Source organism: Heteronotia binoei, chromosome 20 (genome assembly GCF_032191835.1).
Source record: "Heteronotia binoei isolate CCM8104 ecotype False Entrance Well chromosome 20, APGP_CSIRO_Hbin_v1, whole genome shotgun sequence".
NCBI lineage: Eukaryota > Metazoa > Chordata > Lepidosauria > Squamata > Gekkonidae > Heteronotia > Heteronotia binoei.
In genome coordinates this window covers 13,337,098-13,362,133 of record NC_083242.1, presented here as the reverse complement: position 1 = coordinate 13,362,133, position 25,036 = coordinate 13,337,098, and the positions used below count along the sequence as shown (strand labels likewise).

At 44.5% G+C, this 25,036-nt stretch overlaps 1 protein-coding gene across 2 annotated transcripts in view; it reads right to left on the bottom strand.

Moving 5' to 3' along the window:
* XPO6 (exportin 6) overlaps positions 1-20,875 on the bottom strand; it is a 65,099-nt gene extending 44,224 nt beyond the window's left edge. For both annotated transcript variants that reach the window (XM_060260545.1, XM_060260546.1), the window contains exons 1-4: positions 19,970-20,875; positions 5,211-5,301; positions 2,507-2,619; positions 729-926 (exon numbers count right to left, since the gene is read on the bottom strand). In XM_060260545.1, the coding sequence (XP_060116528.1) occupies positions 729-926; positions 2,507-2,619; positions 5,211-5,301; positions 19,970-19,972 (405 nt within the window). In that variant the 5' untranslated portion in view covers positions 19,973-20,875. The remainder of the gene's footprint in view (positions 1-728; positions 927-2,506; positions 2,620-5,210; positions 5,302-19,969) is intronic.
* Between the last annotated feature and the right edge of the window lie 4,161 nt (positions 20,876-25,036).

Genomic DNA, 25,036 nt, shown 5'->3' with positions numbered 1-25,036 from the left:
TCCCCTGGGGAGGGAGGGAAAGACCCAGAGCTTCCTTTGCCCAGTTTCCTGGATCATACAGGAGAGATACAAAATCTTTAACTGCGTTTGTGTCTTTTACAAAGTTTATATCTCCACTACCTGGCATTACATTTTGTGAGACATATGGCCTGGCCCAACAAGGTCTCATTTATGTCAGATCTGGCCCTCATAACAAATGAGTTCGACACCCCTGACCTAGCAAGTTCGTGGAGTGAGATTCTAGGCAAAGGGATATTACTCATAGCATGTGACTTAAGCTAAACCCACTATCTTAAAGGTTGCAACATCACAGGTGCCAATGCGGTATAATGGTTAATGTTCAATCAGGATCTGGGAGACCCAGGTACAAATCCCACCCCTCACCCCCCGCCAGCTTCCTGGATGACACTGGGCTGATCACACACTCACAGCCAAACCAGATGGAGACAAAAACAAGGGAAGAAAGAAGACCAAAGTAAGATACTTTGGGCTCCCATTGTGGAGAAAAGTAGAGCATAAATGAAGCAAACAAACTACACAGGACAACTGAGACCTGGAACAGAAGACAGTTTCCACAAGGCACATGTTATCGCTCCATCATCTGGTTTAGTTCTATGATATAACTCGCAAGATCACCAATAGATGATCTTCACATTCATCACAGAGAACTAATTCAGCATGAACTTGCCAACTGACTTCAGGTGCGCAGTTTTGAGGGACCACCTTACCTGCAAGATGTTGGTGAAGAAGTCATGGTAGAACATGGGCCAGTCTTGCCGGCCGATATCCACAATGACCTTGCAGAGCTTGTTCCTGATGAAGTAAGGCATAGTTTTGTGGTGAGCCAAAAGGAGCTTGGGCAGGCAGCTGCGAATCTCCATCTTATCTTGCGAAGGGACCCCGAGCCACATCTTGTTGATCAGGTTCTAAAAGTGAAAGATGCATCTGGGTATTACGGATCTGACCGAGGCTGCAGTGAAGGTCCCATACCCAGGGGAGGAGACTTCATTGCTTGTAAGAGGTCAGACGAGGTTGTATTTCCTCTCCCTGTCTTTTCAATCTACATGCAGAACATATCCTAAGGGAAACTGGATTAGATTAGATCAGGGGTGTCAAACATGCGACCTGGGGGGCTGAATCAGGCCCCCGGAGGGCTCCTATCAGGACCCCAAGCAACTGGCTCTAGTCTGCTTCTTTTTCCTCTCTCTTGCTTCCTTCTGTATCTCAACTTGCAAGGCTTGCTCAATTGCACGGGAACTACTGAGCAAAACCTCAATTTTCTCCACTGGCTGAGGCTCCTCCCCCTCCTGGTCAAAGAAGGAAAGAGCCAGAGCTTTCTTTGCCCAGTTCCCTGGATCTCATGGGAGAAATATAAAGAAAGCACCTTTAAGACCAAAAAGTGCTAATGTTTTAAGCATGTTTTAAGGGGTTTTTTTGGTCTGTGTCCTTTAAAAAGTTTATATCTCTGCTACCTAATCTTAAATAAGTACATACATAGCCCTGCCGAGATGGCCCAGCCCAACAAGGATTTATTTAGGTCAGATCCAGCCCTCATAACAAATGAGTCCGACACCCCTGGATTAGATGAAGATGGAGTGAAAACTGGTGGAAGGAACACTAACAAATCTGAGATATGCAGATGACAACACATCACTGGCAGAAAACTGTGAAGGCTTGAAAACGACTCCTGATGAAGATTAAAACAGGAAGTGCTAAAGCGGGATTAGAGCTGAATATCAAGCAGACAAAGTAATGACTACTGTGGAATTATTCACCTGTAAGGCTGATGGAGGAGAAACTGAAATTGCTCAAGCTTTTCTATTTCTTGGCTCCATTACCAACCAAAAAGGAGATGGTAAACAAGAAATCAGGAGACTGAAAACAGGAAGGGCAGCTGGGAAGGAACTAGAAAAGATCCTTAAGTGTAAGGATGTGGCACTGACAACCACGATCAAGTTAATTCATGCCGTTTCTCATTAAGATGGTTATAATACTATAAAGGTATAAATGTAAGTACTTTCTGAAATGTTACACTCCCTGAAATAATGACATATTTGAGACTATATAAGTTAATTTTGATATGTATTTGAAGCTGTTTTAGCATTATTCTTTTTATTTTTAGAAATGCTTTTAAAAAGTACTGTCTTTAAATTTGATTTAAATTTGAGTATGGTAATTGTAGTACTACTAAGATGTCTTAGAACACACAATGAAATAATTAGTGTTAATAACAGTAACTAATGTTAATGAATGTATGTCAGGCTTTAATAATAAGCACAGCACATAGGATCTACCAAACATTATGTATCTTGTGCCTATATTAAATGTTCTATATTTACTCTGATGTTGTTTGTTCTTGTGATAAGTAATAGATCAATATACCTATAACTCCCCTTTGTCCTCCCCTTTTCTGTACTTCTGTTTTAATTAATAATAATTTTTTAAAAAATTATGAGGGAGAAAAAAAGAATGTTACTGGCATCTTCACCTGGGCCCCAAATCTCACCTCAAACACTGTCAAACTGTACATCATGACGTAGTCGTTCCTCGTGCTCGACAGGAAATAGATGCAGAACCTCCAAGCGCCAATCTGCTGGGCAAAGTTATTTAGGAGCTCCTCTGGAAAAAAGACATTTGCAGAAGAGGTGTTACAACTGGAGACACTCATGACACAGTCAGCAGTGGGACTGCACTTTCAGGATTGACAATCATAGACAACGGGGGTCCCAAACCAAAGCTTCTGGTGGTGTGTCACTGCTGTGGTTCTCATAACCAGCCTTTTTGGAAACCTGGGGATACCTTGTGTCATTTAGCAGGTTGCTGGGGTTTCTGACTCCCCTTCGCAACTAACAAGCTTCATGCTACACAATGTTGACATCTGGAGCGTCTCCGGCTGATTCAAACCAGAACACAAGGAACTTCACCAAAAAGGTAGTTAATACGTGGAATTCACTGCCACAGGAGGTGGCGCCAGCTACAAACATGGACAGCTTCAAGAGGGGATTCGATCAATGTTCTATTCTCTTCAACACAGAGGTGTGAAAATGCCACAATTTCACACTTCAGACCAGCTCTTATTTTAACAGAGAGGGTGAACAGTCCAGCCAACCCATGACACTGATATCACGTATCAGACCAGTGCCCTATCAAGGCATATCTTGTCTTTTGTGACTGGTAGCAGCTCTCTAGAGTCTTTGATAAAGGCTAGTCACGTCATCTTGCTACCTGATCCTTTGAAGTGGCAATGCGGGGCACTGAACCTCAGATCTTCTACATGCAAAGCGGGGGGGGGGGGGGGGGGCGTGTCTACTACTGAGCCATGGCCCCACCTCATGCCAGTTATCTTGCTGAGAGATCATGGAACGAGGTTGGGGTGAAGGATGTACTTCCCAGGGGAAGAACGCCAGCAGGGGTTTCTGAGAGTACATGGAAATGCTTCAAGTAGCTTATGCAATATCTGGTCTTGATCACTAAGCCTCAGAGAGCCAGTTTGGTGTAGTGGTTAAGTGCATGGACTTTTATTTGGGAGAACCGGGTTTGATTCCCCACTCCTCCACTTGCACCTGCTGGAATGGCCTTGGGTTAGCCATAGCTCTGGCAGAGGTTGTCCTTGAAAGGGCAGCTGCTGTGAGAGCTCTCTCAGCCCCACCCACCTCATAGGGTGTCTGTTGTGGGGGAAGATGATATAGGAGATTGTAAGGCGTTCTGAGTCTCTGATTCAGGGAGAAGGGCGGGGTATAAATCTGCAATTTTTCTTCTTCTTCAGCAGAGAGAACATCTTTGACAAGATGGCCGACATCAAATGGAATTCATTAATTCAAGAATGGACTATAGGAGACTTGGAGTAAGGTGCCATTGTATAGTGTCAGTCTGTTTATCTGCTGCTGTTGAACCGGCCCCTCCCTGCTGTAAATGAACATTCCTTTTGTGTCAGTGGAAGAGAAGTAACTGCTACTGTTTGTCTCAACTGCTGGAGATGCTGCTGGCAGCAAACTACCAGCAACTAAACCTGGGCTAAGTTGGTCGTCTTCCTGCAGGTATTAGAAAGCTTGGATGTGGCCACAGCCGTGAGCTAAAGGTAAACTAGAGAATAAAAGCCTCTAGTTTCTGTTCACAAGATATGTTGATCTCCTTTCTGCCATCCCTTTAAATTTGTTGTTTACTGACACAAAAGACGTTTCACTGAAGCAGTCCAACAGGGAGCTTTTATTCTGAAATGGTCATTCTTTCTACAGTCCAAGGAGATGCACGAAAAGTAATGTCATTTTTTTTTTGTAGATTCCACCCATGCCTTGAAAATGGATTATACAAAGTCATGTCCCAAGCACTTCTGGTCACCCTCCATGGTGGGGAAGGACAGCCTTGTATGCATAAAGCAACTATCCTTTCTGTGCAGCTTGAAGTCCCACATCCTTGGGACTTGGGGACTAACTCAGGAAGGTTGACTGGGGATTTTACAAGCCTTTGTGCTGAGCTTGAACTAAAATCTACAAAGAAAGACCAACACTGGTCTTTGCCAATTAATAGCTGTCAAGTCGGCAGATTCAGTAACGAGTCGTTGTTGAAACAAAATAACTAGTTTATTGATACTGTGGTTCTCGACTACGGTAAGATTGAAAGACTAAAGATCATACAGTAGAATGCAATCATGTAAGGTACACTTCAAAGGGATTCTTCAGGGAGGGGCACTATGCAGGGCACATTCACACATTGATGTTACAACTTCGTTCTCAGGCCCGCTTTGGCCTTGAGCGTCTCTGGCTCCAACCTCCCCCAGTGCCAGGCCTGAGAAGGCTTAGATAAAACGTTCACATATTCCCATTTTAAAGCAATACTACATAACAAAGAGAAGGAGGGGGGGTGAGGAGAGTTCAAGCTAGCAGCAATGGAATACAGTTTGGCTTTACCCAGGATGCTCCTCTCCTGAGCCAATGTTAGGTACAGACTTGACCAGAATTTTATACAGACTTGACAATAGCTGGACTGCCCAGCAATAAATTAGAACTATCTGCCACATTAAGAAAAAAAATCAGGGCACTGTACGTGCAACATGGGAGTAGGTGTGTGGATGCTCTGGTCGTGGTCCAGGGCTTATGCACGCAACAAAATATGCAGTGGTATATAACGTACCACACACCAAACTATGAAAATCTTTTACTGGTCCTTTAAGTGTGATGACTAGCCAGAAGCTGGAAAGTCAGGGTGCTTACCGATCTCGCGCTTCCTTTCGTTTGTTGTGCCGTTGTGGAAAAACTCAGTCATTAGACTCTCCAGAGCTCGTAACGAGGCCTCTTCTGATGCCTACAGAAAAGGTTTGGGGGACAGGGTTAAAATAGTGCATTCTGCAAGTGTTGTGCTGGCTACTTCCAATCTGACCTGCCCCCAGGGGCCTCTGATCTCTTACATGCTTTCGGAATCTCCCCTGCTGGTTTCCTTCCACCCCCAGCCTGTGCCAGAACAGTCCCCAAACCCAACTAAATTATGGAGAGCACACCCAGTATAGTGTCATTTTTGAGCATAGAATCTGGGTTTCCTTCTTACACAACATGGAAGCTTGCAGGCAAAGTACACATGACTCCATTTCTCAGAAACAGCTTATTAAACCATCCAACCCAAGAAAAGGTATCTGGAGCAGGATTGTGACCCATTTCCCACTCACCTTACACCGCTCTCATGTTCCTCTTCTCAGCGGGGCTTCCTTCCGATTTCACACTATCTGCCCCAGGCTGCATTAGCATCGGCTTTTTCGCGCAGCAAACAGAAACTGGTTTTTAGAGGTTTCTGTTTGCTGCGTGAAAAAGCTGATGCTAGCTGCAGTATCTGTCTCTGTGTGTCTAGACACAGGTGAGCAGGGGGAGATTCTCATACAAGGTGGCAAAAAGGAGGGAAGGCCTGCCTAAACTTGTCCCAACAACTGAAGTACTGGAAGAAACAGACATGACCTTTCAACAGACCTGTACCTAAATCTTACTGCAGTTAGTTTTCAGGACTAAATGAGTTACCTGCCACCACAAGCAAGGAAGAGATTATCAGATGCTCGTGTAATGCAACACCCAGTAGCATTCTCAAAGATGAACACACTCACTATTCATTTTTCAAACAAAGCAGCCTAATATCCAAACCTCCTCATGGGGTGGGTGGGTGGGGGGAGAAACATATTTCCTTAATCGCTATTGGAGAGAAAGGCTTGCCACCTTCACCCTTCCAAGCAGAATGCAGAAATTCTCATTAGCTGAACCGAATCAAGGCTGGCTTAGTAAATGCAGCATGTAACTTAGCAACAGAATCCTGTATTTTCATTTTCCTTGACCCTCTTCAGAGTCTTAAAATAGAAGGCATATTCCATAAAGACAGCCTCTTTCCGAGGATTGTGAATGATACAGGAAGACTATCAAAACCAGTGTCGCATCTTATACCTTCAGATCCCTGAAGCTCCTTATCCTCAATATTTTTTACCTTTTTTCTCTTTAACAGAAAGTCAGTTCAAGTGTGGGAGAAACTCTCCATTGTTCATTGTACTTAAAAAAAAAACTTAGTGATTTCGGAATACTGTTAAAAACTATGTGTTTTCAAATTATTTCCAACTTCCATTATTCAGGCAAATGCAGAGACCAGCTCCTCATCACAGTTATGCTGCATTCTGCCATCACAGTTACGCTGCATTCCAGTTGCCCAGAGGAGTAATTTGCAGAGCTCCTTGTTAAACAGAACAATATCCTTGTGCTAATTCTACATAGCCACAGTGCTGCTGAAAAAGCATGGAGTCCCCTCTGCCTCTCATATGGCTTGCTAAACAAACACACTGACATCTGTAGTTCATTGGTCCTAGAAAGGCTCTGTAGAGGAAGTGTTTGAAGATGATTAAGCCATTTGTCTCCTGTATGATACTTCTTAGTCAGCAATTATTGAGCATACCTTTCCCCATCCACACTCATTACCACTGCATTTTTCAACAGAACTGCAGCTAAACTGCCTTGTTTTTGGACCTCCAGAGGAACTGGTTGATAAGATAGGACACCGGACTAGATGGACCACTGGTCTGATCCAACTGAGGCTTTTCTTATGTTCTAAATACCTTCTTGAAAAAGTTAACAGGGAGACTTGCTTGGGAAAGAAAACAACACAGAAGCCCTGCACTTTGCACAAAATTGCTTTATGAATTCCTGCAATACAGCAGCAAAGGCCAGCTCTTTAGAACAGGGGTGTCAAACTCATTCGTTTTAAGGGCTGGATCTGACATAAATGTGACCTTGTCGGGTCGGGCCACGTGTGTCATAGAATGTAACACCAGGCCGTAGAGATATAAAATTTATAAAAGACACCACAATTAAAGATTTTTAAAAACTTAAAATAAAACATGGCCTTAAAGATGCTTCCTTTATCTCTCTCCCATGTGATCCAGGGGACTGGGCAAAGGAAACTGGCTCTTTCCTTCCTTCCCCAGGGGACCAGGAGGAGAAGGAGCCTCAGCCAATAGAAGGAAGAGAAGCTTGGCTCTGCTGTGCAATTGAGAGAACCTGGCAAAGCAAGCTATCACTCCCCCTCAGCCAACAGAAAAAAAAAGAGACTTTGCTCTGTAGCTCCTGTGCGATTGAGCAGGCCTGGCAAGGGAAGCTGTGATGTAGGGAAGCAAGAGAGAGGGAGAAGGAAGCAGACAACAGTCAGTTGCTCAGGGGCCTGATAAGGGCCCTCCGGGGACCTGATTCAGCTCCTGGGCTGCATGTTAGACACCCCTGCTTTAGAACAAAAAACACACATTTATGTTTGTATCTGAACAGCTATACTTCAGCACTGGATCTGCATCCTCCCTAAGGTTGCTTTCCTTAAGGACTACAGGTGACCAATTCAAGGTTTTGTTCAGACAAGCAAGTAATCTGAAAGTGGATATTTCTAAGGTCTTGACTGTTGTGCTTACACAAGCCGTTAACCTGGCTGCCTCCAATTAGCAACTGAGTGCAGAATATCGATTGTAACTGAAGCTGCGGAGTTATGTATGGCAAACCCTACTCTTAGTGCAAACCACGAGTGCATAATGCCACAGGAAGCAAGCCTTTGGTGTATGTATGTTTGGAGACACATTTTTATCCCTTACAGTGCAAGGGGCGGGGAGAGAACTGACTGGTGACTAACCCCCCCCCCCCGCCCCAACTCAAGAGCAAGTAACAACTGCTGCTATTTTACTCCTCGCTTTTTCATGGAGCTGCGGCTGGCACACACTAACCATTTTATCCTTTCAGCAAATCTGGTGGGATGGGTTAAGCTGGGAGTGGCCAGACCAGTGAACTAAAGAGCTGTGTGGGGATTGGGATCTCCATTGCCCTAGCAATCCAGCTGGGAGGAGCATTTTGTCCGTAGCGAAAAGATCATTTCCGCATTGTGGAAAACCTTTGGCATGCATAGCAGCCTTTATTAAACCAAACCCAGACTCATCACTATATAAAAAGACGCAACATGTATAACCACAGCAGCAAACCTCCACCTGACACATTTCCTCCACAACTGTCTTCCTAGTGCCAGGTTAAGTTTTTTAACAATCTCAAACATTACAGTGTTGTGGACTGCCTTTTCCCCATACTTTATACAGTTTTCTTTTTTATCTAATGGCAAACTACAATGATGTTTATAGTGTACAGAATGATGTTTATAATGTATGCTACATGTTAAAAAGTGTATCAGGTAGACAAGAGCATCACTAGGAAATGCATGTCTTTTTGTTTTACCTAGACTTGTAGCAAGAGCAATTAACAGGCAACTTTAATGACCTTTTATTGATTTCCCACGCATATGCTATCCAGACCAAAGGGCCTTTCAATTTGTTTATTACACTGTTTTGCCATTGGATCCTAACTTTGTATCATTTTACATCACTTTGTATCACTTTACATTCTTAACTGGGAGAGCCAGTTTGGTGTAGTGGTTAGGTGTGCGGACTCTTATCTGGGAGAACCGGGTTTGATTCCCCACTCCTCCACTTGCACCTGGGTCAGCCTTGGGTCAGCCATAGCTCTGGCAGAGGTTGTCCTTGGAAGGGCAGCTGCTGTGAGAGCACTCTCAGCCCCACCCATCTCACAGGGTGTCTGTTGTAGGGGGAGAAGATATAGGAGATTATGAGTCGCTCTGAGACTCTTCGGAGTGGAAGGCGGGATATAAATCCAATATCTTCTTAACCACTCGCCAACAGCTATATGTAAGTTCTGCTCACTGTACCCCATTCCCTTGTCTGATGAAGCGTGCATGCACACGAAAGCTTACATTCTGAATAAAACTTTGTTGGTCTTAAAGATGCTACTGGACTCCTACTTTGTCATTCAAACCTATTATTATTGACTAAAATTTATTTAACCATAGTCAATCTGAAGGTAAACTATTCCCATTTCTGTGCTATGAGCACTCCTGCAGCTATCAGTAAAATGAAAAACAAGTTTGACCTTGTATTTTTGGGTTCCAAGTCCTTTTAAATACCCCAGTGTCAAACGCTATGAATGGACTCATCAGTAGGCTTAGCATCGTTTTTTAAGATCTCTCCCCAAAGATATCAAACAATAGTGTCAAGTAGACGAAATGGAACCTCCATAGCCAAAAGCCAAATACCTGTGAACACCAAAGTAAGTGCTGCCTATCACCATTACGTTATGCTAATTGTTAAAAGGTTCAGAAACCTCCAGAAGCCTCCAACAGCCAATACAAAATTTATTTACTGGATCCTCATAGGGCAGGGGTGGCCAAACTCCCTTAACACAAGAGTGACGTAGAATAAACGCCAGATGTTTGAGAGCCATAAGGGAGGGAGAGGTGGAAAGAAAGCAACTTTAACTTTAAATGCATTCTCCAAACTGCCGGATGGCTTGGAGAAGTGATTTGAAGAGAGAAATGCCTTCTCCAAGTCAGCCGACAGGGCAGTGGGGGCTTCAAGAGCTACACAATATGTGTGAAAGAATCATGTGTGGCTCCTGAGCCACAGTTTGGCCACCCCAGGCATAGGGAGAAAAAAATGATTTAAGAGTATAACATAGTTGGTCTGAATAAGGTAATCATTTACAGCCTAACCCAAACACATTCTCCATCCCCGCTACAACTCCTCCCAGTTCCGGAAATAATCTCTCCTGCAGTTTGCAGTTCACACAGTATTTTGTTTTCAGAGGCTCCCTGCAATGTGGCAAAGACACCAGCTTTCCAAGTCCCACACACCTCCCTGTGAGGCTTTGTGTCTTGTAGGAATAAATTCCTCTACACTTTACTCTATTGGCTGAGAAACCAGTTGTGGCCAAAAAATGACCTCTCTTTGAACAAATTACCTGTGTGATGTTTTCTAATAAAACATACTAATGGAAATGGGAAGCAAAAGGGAACTAGGAAGATGCAGAATGCACCGAGACCTTTCATTTTTTACAAGGTTTCCTTGTAAGAACTGAATGGAGGACCCCCAATAGCAGCAATTAAGTCCTACCCTACCCTACACAGCACACATATACCAAATTCTGTCAAACCAGAGCATCGCATCATAGCAGTCTCAAGGGGCTGCGGCTCAGTGGCAGAGCACCTGCTGCTTGGCATAGCTCCCAGGTTCAAGTCTTGGCATCTCCAGTTAAAGCATCAGGCAATGCGAAAAGACCTTCCGCTGCCTGAAACCTTGAAGAGCCGCTGCCAGTCTAAATAGACAAGACTGATCTTGATAGACCAGCGGTCTGATTCAGTAGAAGACAGCTTCATGTATTCTTGGATGTGTGACTAAGACTAAACAGCAGGTCACTTGGTGGTGGTGGTGGTGGGGGGGGAGGTTTAAGCCTTCTGACAATAGGGTCACTGCCATTTGCCCAGATAGGAAGAGAAAACCTATGCACTACAGCTGTCATTTTAGAGGTGAGGGTGCCCCCCTCCAGTCAACCTGATCTAAGAACTGGGCATTTGAGCAGGAAGAAGAAATGCGGTCTTTAAACCACCACATCTATTACAACAAAAGATATGCTAAACTCAACTAAATATCCAAACTGTGGGTTTACATCTTTTACTGTTATTCCGGCCTACTTATTCGTCTCACTGCTCCCTCACAGGGGCAGCAGCAGCCTGTCTCAAGGTGTTGTCAGTTTGCCTCCCCCGCCCCATTATACACTGGCCTGCCTCTGGAGGTTTGGCATGTACCTTCTTGGACCATGTTCAGAAAACGCTTTGAGACAGCTAGCAGCTTTCATTATTAACTCCAGTGGATTCACTCTGGCAGTCTGTAAGTCAGACTGTTTAGTCTTTTACACATTGGCTTTTCCATATAAAACTATGAAAAAAAATCTTTTTAATCCTTAAAAAAGATTATGAAACATGAAAATCAGCCTTTAAAAGTGTTTCTCTCAGATGCCACCAGTTTTGTTTTATTCATTTCACAACATTTGTACCCCACCTTTCTGCCCTCATAAGGAACACCAAGACCACCAATACATTAAAATGTACAAACCACATCTTAAAAACCATGAAAATCAACAAAAAGTACCGTACATCATTAAAACCAGGAGTAAAATACATACAAAACCAACAACTGTGCCATCGGGCAGGGAAAGTGGGATCACCAAAGGAATGCCAAATGAAACAAAAACATCCTCATAGAGGATGGCAAAGGTAGGGGACAGATATATCTACCTGGGGAGAGAGTTCCAGGGTTTGGGGGCCACTACTGAGAAGGCCCTTTCCCATGCTGTCACCTGCTTAATCTCAAAAGCAGAAGCACTCAAAGCAGGGCCCTGGAAAATTACTGAGTTACAAACTGCGGGGCAGTAAAGCTTTGCTATACTACTAGTCTGCCCCCAACTGCTTCAGAGCAGGGGAGGGAGAGATACGTTGCATGTGTCCAACTATGGCAGCCTGCTGTCCCTATCTGCATGCATATAACCCTAGAAAACAACACACATGGACCACCGCCAAATTATTTCTGCATCTTTAACTCACCATTCTTCATCATCACACATTGAAGCAATCCCAACCATCCCAGCTTCAATACTTGGATTAACAGATCTCTGCTATCCTCTCCCTAGATTTATTTTCTAAGCCTAGGAAGGGCACTGCCCCAATTAACTTTGTATTAGCCCTTAACAACTGCTCTTCTCTCCCCAGCGTCCTTCTGCCTTATCTTTACAGGAACACTTGTTTCCAGCCCATTTTAATTCCTGATACCAACGAGGCGCTCAGTTAAAATGCACTGGCAGAAGGAATGTGAACACATGTCAGCGCAATACAATGTATGGGAATCAGAGCGGACAAAATCCTTATGTCATACTGAAGAAATGCGATCAGGCCAAAGTGGAAAAAGGAAATCCAAGGCTCTGCCTGAGTTGTGAGTGTTCTCCGTTAAACATGGTTTTGGATGGCTTCAGGAAGTGGAGGCAATTATACAGGCAGGTAGGTACACAATTCAGATCATAGCTAATTACATACAAGGTTGGCATGTTAGAAAGCACTCAAACATTTGGGGTCAAAGACAACTGTCTTAGGAGAAGTAAACTGAATCTGGGACTCTTCTGGGGTTTCTTGTGGCGCCCCTGGTAATCGTAACAATACGAAGTAGCAGCACAGTGAGCAACAGTAGCAAAATAAACAACTGTGGAATAAAAACACATACAAGTATCACAAAATCTTATCGTTTTCGCGCAGTATTTTATACAACCTCACAACCAAAACATCGATACCATATAGTAAAAAGTAAATTCTAGAAGAGGATGGGCCTCCAGTTTTTCACAATCTCTAAAATAGCCATCTAGAGGCCGCAAAATGTTAGAGACTGCAAAAAATAGAATTGGAGTCCTACCCTCTTCTAGAATTTATTTTCGACTATGGTATTGCTGTTTTGGTTGTGAGGTTGTATAAAAATACTGTGAGAAAATAGAATAAGATTTTGTGATACCTGTACGTGTTTTTAATTCACAGTTGTTTATTTTGGTATTACCTGGTAATTATAAGGCAGTCGAAGAGGCAAGCTTTTTAAGCCAAGTAATGCGTGCAAATGTTTACACGTGTCAAGGAGATCCTTCTCCCTGTATGTGCAGAGAAATCTGACTGCCACATGCTATGCTACATGTTGCCTTGGAAGCATCTGGGATGACGACAGCCCTCCATCAGCCGGAAGCGGCATGCAAATCCAACAAAGAAAGGGCTACCTTACTGTCTAGCATTTGGTAACAAGCATGTTTACTGTACAGACCCCGCCAAGGAACGAAGAAGTGAAAACAACCGCACGGAGGCTGTATATAAATTGCCTTTTTTGGTGGGGGGACCGCTAGAATGTTGAAACATTCAGTATTAAGGAAGAAACTGAAGTGGTACATGCCAGGGGGCACGTCAGCGTGAAATTGCTGTTTTGGAGAACACCTCCCTCATTTTACACAAAAACTGAATGTGAGAGCAGACGGGGCCGCTTGTTTGCTTACCTCTCCCCCTACATGCATTCTTAAGAAATATCCCTCCTGGCTACTTCTCCAAAGTCCTCTGTCGTAATCTAACCAAGATCAGTGACCAGCCCACGATACAAAATGTCTGTCCAAAACAAATGTCAAGACTACCTTTGCCTACAAATCGGAAGGGAAAAGTCACAACCCTCTGGTACAAGCTTAATTATCACTGACCCTCTGGGTGCTCATGTTAAAAGGACAAGTGAGCTACTGATCTGGAAACGTGGAAGTCACCATTTTAAGTCTCTGTGCTATTCTTACACCCACACTGTGGTGAAAAAATTATTCTGTACTGATTATCAAGATCTTGGGAGCAACAGCGGGCTGACAGCAACCTGATTAATACACCACCCAGAAACAGCCAGAGCAAGCTGCTACAGCTCCTTTCCTCCAAATATCAACAGGTTCCTTAACCCATTCATCTTTCCCCCAATCCCTGTAAGCTTTCTAAAGCTACAAGACTATAAGAAACCAGGACTCACTTTGCAGACAAAGACAAAAAGCATCAAAAATGCAAGCTAAGAGAACTGCATCAAACCCAGAATTACATATACTGTCAAGGTACTAGCTCTCATGGTCTTAGCCTTGACCAGGCCTGTTTATTGTTTAATTGGAACTGGAGTGAAGTCAGCTCATGTATGCAAAACATGCACTTCCCCAATGTGCCAGGGCAGGGGTCTCCAAGCATTTTGAGCCCCCAGGCAAAGAATTTGGAATTCTGACATGGCATGGTGGGCGCAGCAACAAAATGGCTGTCACAGAACGGCTGCCAGAGGCGGAGCCAGCCACAAAATGACTTCCACGGTTTAACTTCAGTGACAGCGAAGATCCTCGTGCTGTGGTGACAGCCGCTGCTGCTACAGCAACATTTTCAAAAATCTGCTTAGCCAATCAAACCTCCAACAGTCAATCAGAAGTCTTACTGGGCAAAAGCCCTGCCTGCCCACTTTCCAAAAACCCACAAGTGGATGCCAGAAAAGGTGTTGGCAGGCATCACGCTGCCCAAAGGCACCACACCTGTGCTAGGATCATTCCCACCCCCCATTAACGTTTAAGACATCATCAAGTTCTTCATGGCTACCAAGCACCAAAAGCATCTCGAACATGCCATGCGGACTGCAGGACTGTACAGATTATTATTTACCCATTGCCACCTCTGTTTCAGACCAACAAGGCTGCCCACCTGGATCTACCTCTCAGTCAGTCATTTGTCCAAGTGCCGATAAGTGAAATTTCCAAGGTCAGTGGGTTTCCAACCTGGCAGTCTAAAGAAACCCTTTCTGCATCCAATTCATCTCTTATGAAGTGCCTTCTCCCCAGCAGGGCATGTAATCCTTTAACTGTGCTTCTAAAGGGCAACAGCCAGGCCTGTCTGAACTGAAAGCATCACTTAAAAACATGGAGAATGCTACTGACGCACTCCCTGTTTTTCACAGCATCCTGGAAAGAGCCTTGATGGGCCATCTAGTTCAATTCCTTGCACAGGGCAGGAAATGTAAAGCTAGAGCATCCCTGACAGATGGCTGCCCAACCACTGCCTAAAAATATCCAAGCAAGGGCAACCCTCCTGCTCAGGTTAATTGGTTCCACAGTCAAACCAACAGAAACCCACCTTCCTGTAGCGTTTCTTAGATTTAGTCTTGACTTCTGGATCGGAGAACATGCACTCGACCTCTTCCATGTGACAGCCCTTTGAGTACTGGAAGATTACTATCCCATTGTTGCTGCCCTGCATCTTATCATTATCCTCCCCAGCTACACACGTATCATTTCTCCTAATTTTCATCACAGGACGCGTTCCATAGACCCCTGATCATCTCCGCTGCCCACCTCCAAACCCATTCCTATTTGTCTTTGTCTTCTCAAAGAGCAGTGCCCCAAACCAGACATAGTACTCTGTATGAGGCTGTGGCTCAGTGGCAGATTATCTGCTTGGCCTGCCCTGGTTCAATTTCCAGCAAAAAGGCCCTGGTTCAATCTCCAGCAAAAAAAGAAGAAGATCTGGCAGTAGGTGACGGGAACTACTTTCAGTCCTTGGAGAGCCACTGCCAGTCTGAGAAGATGGCACTGACTCTGATGGACCATCGGTCTGATGCAGTATAAGGCAGTTTCACATGTTCATGTGCTCAGTATAAAGTACCTCTCTCAACTTGAGGATCATGCTTCTTCACAGAGAGTCTTCTTGCAGCCCAAAATCAAATTTGCTTTCTCTGTAGTCATAGCACACCAACTCACGTCTGACTACAATCCTTACACTATTTAATCTGTATCCTGCTTTTCTCTCTAATTAAGACCTAGCATCCTCCTCTATTGTGCCAGTTAAGATTATGATGGGCCCAAAGTCACCTGGTAAGCTTTCATAGCAGAGCAAAGGTTCTAACCGGGATGCCCCAGGTCCTAGTCTGGCATTCTAGCCACTATGTGACATTGGCTCTCGTGGTCGTCCATGCAAGTATTACTACAAAACAAGACAGGTAGTCTCCTCTTTTGTACATATTACAGGGCCTTTTTTGCAGCAGGAGCTCCTTTGCATATTAGACCACAAACCCCTGACATAGCCAATCCTCCAAAAGCTTACAGTAGGTCCTATAATAAGAATCCTGTAACCTCTTGGAGGACTGGCTACATCAGGGGTGTGTGGCCTAATATGCAAAGGAGTCCCTGCTACAAAAAAAAGCCCTATGTATGTGATTACATTTGTTTTCATGCAGAAATTTGCATACCAGGCCCCCTTCAGAACTGCTGCTCCATGATCAGCTGGAAATGGAATTTCTGGTTTCACGTGGCACTTAATATAATGAAGATGCCACAATACCCATTCTCCATGACAAAGAGAAAAGCAGAAAGAAATACTAACATAGTGGGGAGACTGTGACTGCAGAGGGGGGCAGCTAACAAGCAGATACATGTAGCGTGTTACTTCAAGACTGATGCTGCTGCCATCATGGGAGATTTCGGAGTAAGACTCAAAGAGGCAGGATCTCAGGGATACAGCTGACAGCCCTTGTCAGGATCTCTGAAGATCCAATCGCTGATAGGGCAGCCGAAGAGAAGAACTGGCGGACCGACCACCAAACCCTTCCATGTAGACAGGCTGCAGCTATTTTGCTTAAAGATGGAAAATCCAACTATGCTGCTGATTAGTACTGAATAGGAAGACACCCCTAGTGCCAGAAGCTGGCTTTGATCGTACTGGTATGAAACTGAGCCTGAGACATTTGTAAGAAATGGAGGAGAACAGACATAGGGCCTCCATTTCCAACAAAACCAACTTTGGCTTTTTATTCAAGCAGAAAAACAATGCCGCTATTTAAAACAATGGGGAGAGGGCAACAGGGTGGTAGCCTAATTTATTTTTCACACATCTGTGCTCTTGTGCTTTAGCATGCCAACAAAAATAAACTTTTTTTTTAAAAGAATACTGCACTTGCAAGAAAAAACAAACCTGAAGGCAAAAGCTACTCTGGCTGCTTCTGCCTAACAGGACAAAAGGACTGTTAGAAGGACATGTCGTAGCGGTGCAACCAGGAAGTGGCAAGGCCCCTGCCTCCACAGCACTCTGCCAAGCCACACGTGCGAGTGCACCATCACATCTGCATCACAAGCCGGGGTGGGGTGGGGGATTATAACTAGCCCTTTAGACTACTGCAAAGTTAGACTACTGCAATGCCCTCTACATGGGGCTGCCCTTATACCGAACACGGAAGCTCCAGGTAGTGCAGAATGCGGCGGCCAGGCTATCTCGGTGGGAACACGTGCGGCCTGGGCTGCGGGACCTGCACTGGCTGCCGATCATCTACCGTGTTCGCTATAAGGTGCTGGTTATTACCTTTAAAGCCCTATATGGCCGAGGACCTGCCTACCTTAGGAACCGCCTCCCCCCATATGTCCCCCAGAGAGCACTGAGATCTAGTTCTCAAAACCTTTTACAAATCCCTGGGCCAAGAGAAGCTAGACTGAAGACAACTAGGGAGCAAGCTTTTTCAGCAATGGCCCCTCAACGGTGGAATCAACTTCCAGAAACGATGCGAGCCCTGCGGGACCTGAATCAATTCCGCAGGGCTTGCAAAACCTACCTTTTCCAGCTGGCTTTTGAGATAGAACCTGGCTAAATCAAAATTAGAATTGACCTGTAACCATCTAGCCATCTTATGTTTGATTGTAATTTTATAGCACCTTATAACATCTGTTTTTATTTATTTTAACTAATTTGTGTATTTGAACTGTATTTTAAAATTCGTGTTTACATTGTATTGTATTTATTTAAATCATGGTTTCCATGTCTGTGAGCCGCCCTGAGCCCGCCTTTGGCGGGGGAGGGCGGGATATAAAAATAAATTTGACTTGACTTTAAATGGATTGGGTCAGGAGAAGTGACAGTGGAATAAAATGGCATGGCTGCAGCCCACTTTCTGGATTTGCTGTGATACCCAAGTACGCAAATTACGTTGCTTCCCCCAGAAAACTGCAACTGTGGAAATGCTTCTCCTTGGCAACGCTGTTCACACTGGCTGTTACATAAATGTTGGGGGTGGGGTGGGGGGCTTCCAAAAACTCAGGCTCATGATGTCGTTTTGGAAGCAGTCAAGGTTAGAATAAAACGCCAGTCCCGCACAGGCCTGTACAAAATCTTGGCATGTCAGTATGAGATCTCTCAGAGCAACTGTCGTTTTTCTGGCTGAATTCTGCTACCTGCTTCCAAATTTCATGATTTCAGACCTGAGAAAGCAAACCCATCACACGCACCCCTTTCAGCAAGGTTACCACTCTCCTGGCTTTCCCAAAACTATGAAAAACTAAATTAATCCAGATTCTTATCCAGACAGATAATATGGTGAAGATGACTAGGGAAGACAACAGCAAACCACCCTGTAAAAAGTCGGCTGTGAAAACGTCATGATGCAATGTTACCCCAGAGTCAGAAATGACTGGTGCTTGCACCTTTTTTATTACGACAAAGCAGTTCCGATGGATCCTAAGGTTAGGGACTCTGGTCTGTATAGGTTGTATTATCTATTGATGTAAGTAGTATCTTACTACCTAGTTTTTGCATCATTTAACCATCATAATAACCCTTAATGCCTCAGTTCTGTTCCAGATTTCTGGCTGTTCCAGATTTTTACAATCCATGCCCTAATTTCACTGCTGATTGGATGTCCCATCCTGTTGATTGTACTGATGTGTAATCCACCTTGAGTACCAGTGAGAAAGGCAGAGGATAAATAATGTTAGTAAATAAATAACTGGCATACAAAGAACACATGGAATGCTACTGTTTCCCAGCTGGCAGTTCAAAACGGAACAGTGATTGCACAGTGTGGTTCCTGAATCCTTGCCTATACAGACCCCTGCAAATTTACCTGTGCCACAAGTCAGCCAAGTGAGAAAATTCTAAAGCATTAATTTAAAGCTCAAATTTTTATTCAGTTAACATTGTGAGCTCCCAATATCCTTTGTCAGCATCCAAAAGGCCTAGGCCTGCTAAGTAGGGGCCCAAAAGTTGTGGGAACTTTTCAAATTGCATTTCATTTAATACCCTGGGGATGATAACTTACATAATACTCTGACTTTCTTTAGGGACAGTTACTGTGTGCCCAACAACACATTTACAGCAATCGAGTCACCGCAAGCAGCAGTTATTCCTGAGCACACCAAGGATTTGCCTGAATCTTCAGTCCAGGACCTCATTGCACCTGTTAAAGCAAAGCCCCTCACCCTCTAAATTTACATCCAGCTGATCAATTTGCATTTCAGATCAGTTGCTGAACTGATGCTACAAGCCAACCCCCGCAGCCAAGCTGTTATGTGCACACCAAGCCAGGAAATCTGGCCTCCATTCAATCTGCCCACAGTGCTATCCTTTAGCAAGGAGCTGTGCAGCTCTCTGGGTCTTCAAACGCAGGTACCAATGCTCCCCCTTACGGCTCTCTACAAAACATCCTGTCATAAGGATTGCCAGCCATCTCTGACATCAGCAGACCAGGAAGAAAAGCGAACATCCTCAACCACAAAGCTCGCTACGTGCCCTTTTTTACCACGTTACAAATCTCTCTGGCCACAGTTTTTCTTGCAAAGGGAGACAGGCTTTAACTGCAGGGTCACTCCAGTCATCTCTCATTGGCACGGCTCTGAATTCACTGAGCATCCTTGCAAGTCTCCAAGGCATCTGTTCTTCAGAGCTTGCACTAACTATACTGTGAGGGCTAAAAGTGTGCATTTAACATCTCGAAGCTCAAAGATCCTGGACTCACAAGGCAGCCTTAGACCATTTCTCTTGGCCATTTTAATCTGCATTACGAGAACAACAATGCCAGCCTGCCTTACAGAACTACTGGCTGGAGACTGTTATTACTATCATCATTAAAATAGATTTATAGTCCACCCTTCCCTACTCAGAAGGGAATAATAATGAACACCCCTCCTTAAATATGTTCAAAATAAGCCGTACATAAAGGCTAAATATTAAAGTTCAGTACACACAGCAAATAAAACCCCATCCACCCTTCAAATCACACCCCTAATGCCCCTTTTAAACTTACCATGGCCACTTCTGGAGGCTTCCAGGGTTATTTGGCTCTTGGCGTTCGACTTTTTCTCCCCCCCCTTCCCTCCCTTCCGTCACCTCATGTCATGGTCAAGCTAGTAGTTTCCTACAAGGCCCTACATCTCCCATTTGGGTAAAACTATATATATATGTCTATTTTTAAAAGTTCCCCCACGTACCAATCCCTGCCTTCTCTCAAAAGCAGAAGGGTGACAATGCCTTCACTAATCTTGGGCTCCAAAAAACAGAGGGATGATAATGCCCTCACTCGCTTTGGGCTTCAAGAACCCATAAGCTTCAAGAGATGGGCAGCACAGTTACAGGAACACAACGTTTCCCCCCAAACCCGTCTCCACTATTCCCCTCACCCCCCCCCAAAAAAAACAGGTTTAAAGAAAAAATAGGTTTAAAAATCCCAAAAAATCTGAATGTCAAATGGGTTTAAATAACTGGAAAATCAGAGAAGAGGATAAAAACAGGGTTTCCTCCCCTTCCCTCCCCCCCAAAAAATAGGTTTAAAGAAAAATTAGGATTAAAACCCCTCCAAAATCTGAACGTCAAATGGGTTTAAATTATTGGAAAATGAGACAAGAGGATAAAAGACAAGATTCCCCCTTTTTTTGTGAGGGGGGGTCTTCTCAAAAGCCTGGGGTGGGAGTCCCCTCACAGGGGGTGGGGAGGAATGGCCTGTCTGTCTATCTGCCAGCTGTGGGGGCGTGATGAAGGCCTCCCCCTCTTTCCTCACTGCCCCACCCGTCCATTCACTCCCTCCTCAGCCGTGCCTAACCCCCGCCAGGCCCTCTTTCTTTAAGGTCTTTCGCTTCCTCTCGCCTCCTTCCTCTGCTTCTTCCTCCTCAGGGGTGAGGTTGGAAGAGGAGGGAGGGGAATTTTAAAAAAAAAACCCGCCGCTGCCCCGCCCCCAACCGTCCACCGCCCCGCCCCCCGCGACCTACACTCCCTTCCCCTTCCTGCTTCTCCCGCAAACACCGGAAGCGGCCAGTTCTCCCCCCGGCCGCTGCACAGGGCAAAAAGAGCCGAGGGCGCACGCGCGCAACCAGAGGCCAATCGGGGATGAGCGAGGCGGGGAAGGAGGGCCCGTGACGCCAGGGCGCGGCACGCGAAGCGAAACCACGCCCCCTTGTCAATGCCTATTTTTCTCCGGTGTTCAATAAGCGGGGGGGGGGGGGATGGAGTCTTGCCGTGGAGAGGTGATAGCCACGAGCATGCGCAGTGGGGCCTTAACGTTTTCCCTCATGAAATTGAGGGGGGATGGTTTCCCCCTAATGTATTTTGAAATTGTTTCCTTCAGGTTTTTTTTTAGGTTAGAATTGTTAATAAGACATATTAAAATTAAAAAATGAAAAGGGAAGTGTGTTTTGGGAGGAGGGGTCAGCTTCAGTCTTTTTGGTAATGCTGAGAGGATTTGGGACTGAGGAGAAAAATTGGGATGTGGGATAAAATTTGAGTCCTGTGGTGCCTGTAGGGGTTTGGAACAGGGGTGGCCAAACTTGCTCAACATATGAGCCACATAGAATAAATCTCAGATGTTTGAGAGCCACAGGAAGGAAGGAAGGAAGGAAGGAAGGTGGAGAGGTGGAAAGAAAGCAACTTTTACTTCCAATACATTCTCCGAGCCACCAGCTGGCTTGACTTGAGAAATGATTTGAGGAGAGAAATGCCTTCTCCAAGCTGGCTGGCAGGGTGGTAGGGGCTTCAAGAGCCACACAAGATGTGTGAAAGAGTCACGTGTGGCTCCTGAGCCACATTTTGGCCACCCCTGGTCTGGAATATGCCTCTTCAGAATGGTGATGGTCACACTTTCATCTGTGAAAAACGATTCCCTGCATGTAAAAAAGTAGCCTCTCATGGCAACTGCCCTCCCTTAAAGGCTAGTTTTCTACCTGCAGAGAGATTTCAGAAGGATATATGGAGGAGTGTTTTGTGGTGTGTCAAGTCCCCTGTTCCGAATGTACACATCTGGCTACAATTTACTATAGATTAATATTCCTGGCGATAAACGTTTTGTAAAATATATCTGTCGCTGGGATGATATTTTTTTTATATTGTCTGTAAGCTGAAATAAAATGTTAGTCTTTGGAGTACCTACAAGACCCCTCTTTATGTTTTTCTTCAGCTTCCACATGTCCCATAAATAGTGTTCTGCAGTCATTTGGAAAAAATGTGAGTACGTTGAATTATAATTACATTAGAATTAAAGTATTTCAGACAAAACACTTGAATGGTAGGTAGACATTAAACCCAAGGGGGCTGTTTCCCCTCAGATATACTGTGTTAAAGAAAAGCTTTACCTGTTGGATTTCTGTCTGTGATGAGTACAAGAATTCTGACCAGTTGCTCCCAAAAAAGTGGGAGTTTCCCCCTGTGCCATATACACAAGACCAGGGGTGGCCAGACTTGCTTAATTTAAGAGCTACATAGAATAAACATCAGATGTCTGAGAGCTGCAAGACACGAGCATCATATATTTGAGAGTCACAAGACTGGGAGGGAGGAAGGGGGAGAGAAAGCAAATAGATGGGAGAAGGAGGAAGAAGGGAGAGGTAGAAAGAAAGCTACTTTAACTTTAAAAGCATTCTCTAAGAGCCGTTGGCTGGCTTGGCTTGGAGAAGTGATTTGAAGAGACAAATGCCTTTTCCAAGCCAGCCAGTGGGGTGGTGGGGTCTTCAAGAGCCACACAATATGTGTGAAAGAGCCACATGTGGCTCCCAAGCCACAGTTTGGCCACCCCTGCACAAGACTGTGATCCCCTTTTGTAAATTATTCCAAAGTATAGCAGGGGAAATGCTGTATGCCCAGAACAGAAGCACTGCCTTGTGGTTGAAGAGATTCAGAATAGCCCACAATGAATAACAATGGTGTATTTATTGCACAAAATAGAACACTGCCAGGACTGCTTTTGATTACCTATTGCCCTCTGGGAGAACCAAGGTCCTCATTGGTCTTCATAATGATTTAGCCTTTCAGCTAAATCAAATGCTGAAAAACTGACGTTGGCTAAAATGATGGCTCGTTGTAAGCATAAAAGAAGCCAGAGGATCTTAAGAAAAAGGGTGACATCATGTGGCCATGAAATGAACTGCAGCCCCTGCAAAGCTTTGGTGAGGTGCCTCTGAAGACACAGGACAGGTACCCCAAGCAGAAGCAAGGTGAGTTCAGGTGGAAGGGCCATTTTGCTCCACACAAAACCAAGGTTTAACATGGATGATTTGGTTTTTCGATTGCTGCCTGCAGTTTAACATAAGAACATAAGAGAAGCCATGTTGGATCAGACCAATGACTCACCCAGTGCAACACTCTGTCATAAAGTGGCCAAAAAAACTATCAGGTGCCATCAGGAGGTCCAGTAGTGGGGCGAGGACACTAAAAGTCCTCTCACTGTTGCCCCACCCCCCAACCACCAAGAATACAGAGCATCACTTGCCCCAGACAGAGAGTTTCATCTGTACCCTGTGGCTAATAGCCACTGATGGGCCTCTGCTCCACATGTTTATCCAATCCGCTCTTGAAGCCATATACTTGTAGCTGCCACCACTTCTTGTGGCAGTGAATTCCATGTTAATCATTCTTTGGATGATGAAATACTTCCTTTTATCTGTTCTAACCTGACTGCTCAGCAATTTCATTGAGTGCCCATAAGGTCTTGTATTGTGAGAAAGGGAGAAAAATACTTCTTTCTCTGCCATGCATAATCTTTGCCATGCATAATCTTTCTCTATCCCATGCATAATCTTGTAAACCTCTATCATATTGTAGAATGTAGATTCAGATTTGCACTAGAACATGGACAGGGTGCCCGATAGATTTGCACTAATCCTGATCATAGAACTCATTTGCACTAACCTATCTTAACTGTTATATTTAAACAATTACATTCAAAGTATTATATTTGCAGAACTTGCCTTAAAGTATATGAAATAGCACCTTTTGTTATGTTATAGGCCTCGTGGTCTTGGGAACAAAGAACAATGACTCCTATTAGAGCCTTTGCTAAGCACATTAGATACCAAAGGAAGCCTCTTCTCTAGCAAAAATGCGTTATCACAAAATGTTCTGTAAACATATCCTAGTAAAAGTAAGCAATCTCCTTTCCTCCGGAAAACCTATCATTCTGCAAAGGTCATATCACTACTAGAGCAGGAGCTGTGCTTCTTACACATTTTTTGGAACTAGGCCAGGTGCCTACACAAGGAATTGACGTAGAACAGGGGTCCCCAACCCCCAGTCCGTGGACCAGTATTGGTCCATGGCCTGTTAGCAACCGGGCCGTGAGTTGTATAATTATTTCATTATATATTACAATGTAGTAGTAGTAGTAGTAATATGTTGGATTTATATCCTGCCCTCCACTCTGAATCTCAGAGTGGCTCACAATCTCATTTATCTTCCTTCCCTGAAACAGACACCCTGTGAGGTGGGTGGGGTTGAGAGGGCTCTCCCCAGAAGCTACCCTTTCAAGGACAACTCCTGCGAGAGCTATGGCTGACCCAGGGCCATTCCAGCAGTTGCAACTGGAGGAGTGGGGAATCAAACCTGCTTCTCCCAGATAAGAGTCCGCACGTTTAACCACCACACCAAAATAAAGTGTATAATTGTATTATCCTGAAGCCATCCCCTCCCCAGGTCCGTGGAAAAATTGTCTTCCACAAAACCAGTCCCTGGTGCCAAAAAGGTTGGGGACCACTGACATAGAAGACCAGCAGGAGGAACAGGAAGGGGGAAACCACAGATAAGAGATAATAGGACTTGGAGGTCCAGATTAGAAGACCTTTTGAGATATCACTTCATCTTTCACTTCTAAGTTGGGAGATGGAATTTATGTGACCAATGAGTATAATCAAAATGTCTGAAGTGGGGACTCTGTAACCAATCTCTAAGTTGGCCTTTGTTATCAGAAATGTATAAATGTTATGGCTTTGGAAAAATGGATTTGAAGGAAAATGGGGAAAAGGTTGAAAAGGGAGATTGTTTTCCTCCCCACATTAATGTGAAAGCAATAAAGACCTGCATATCTATCTCTTTACACCGCGGTTGCTGAGTCTGT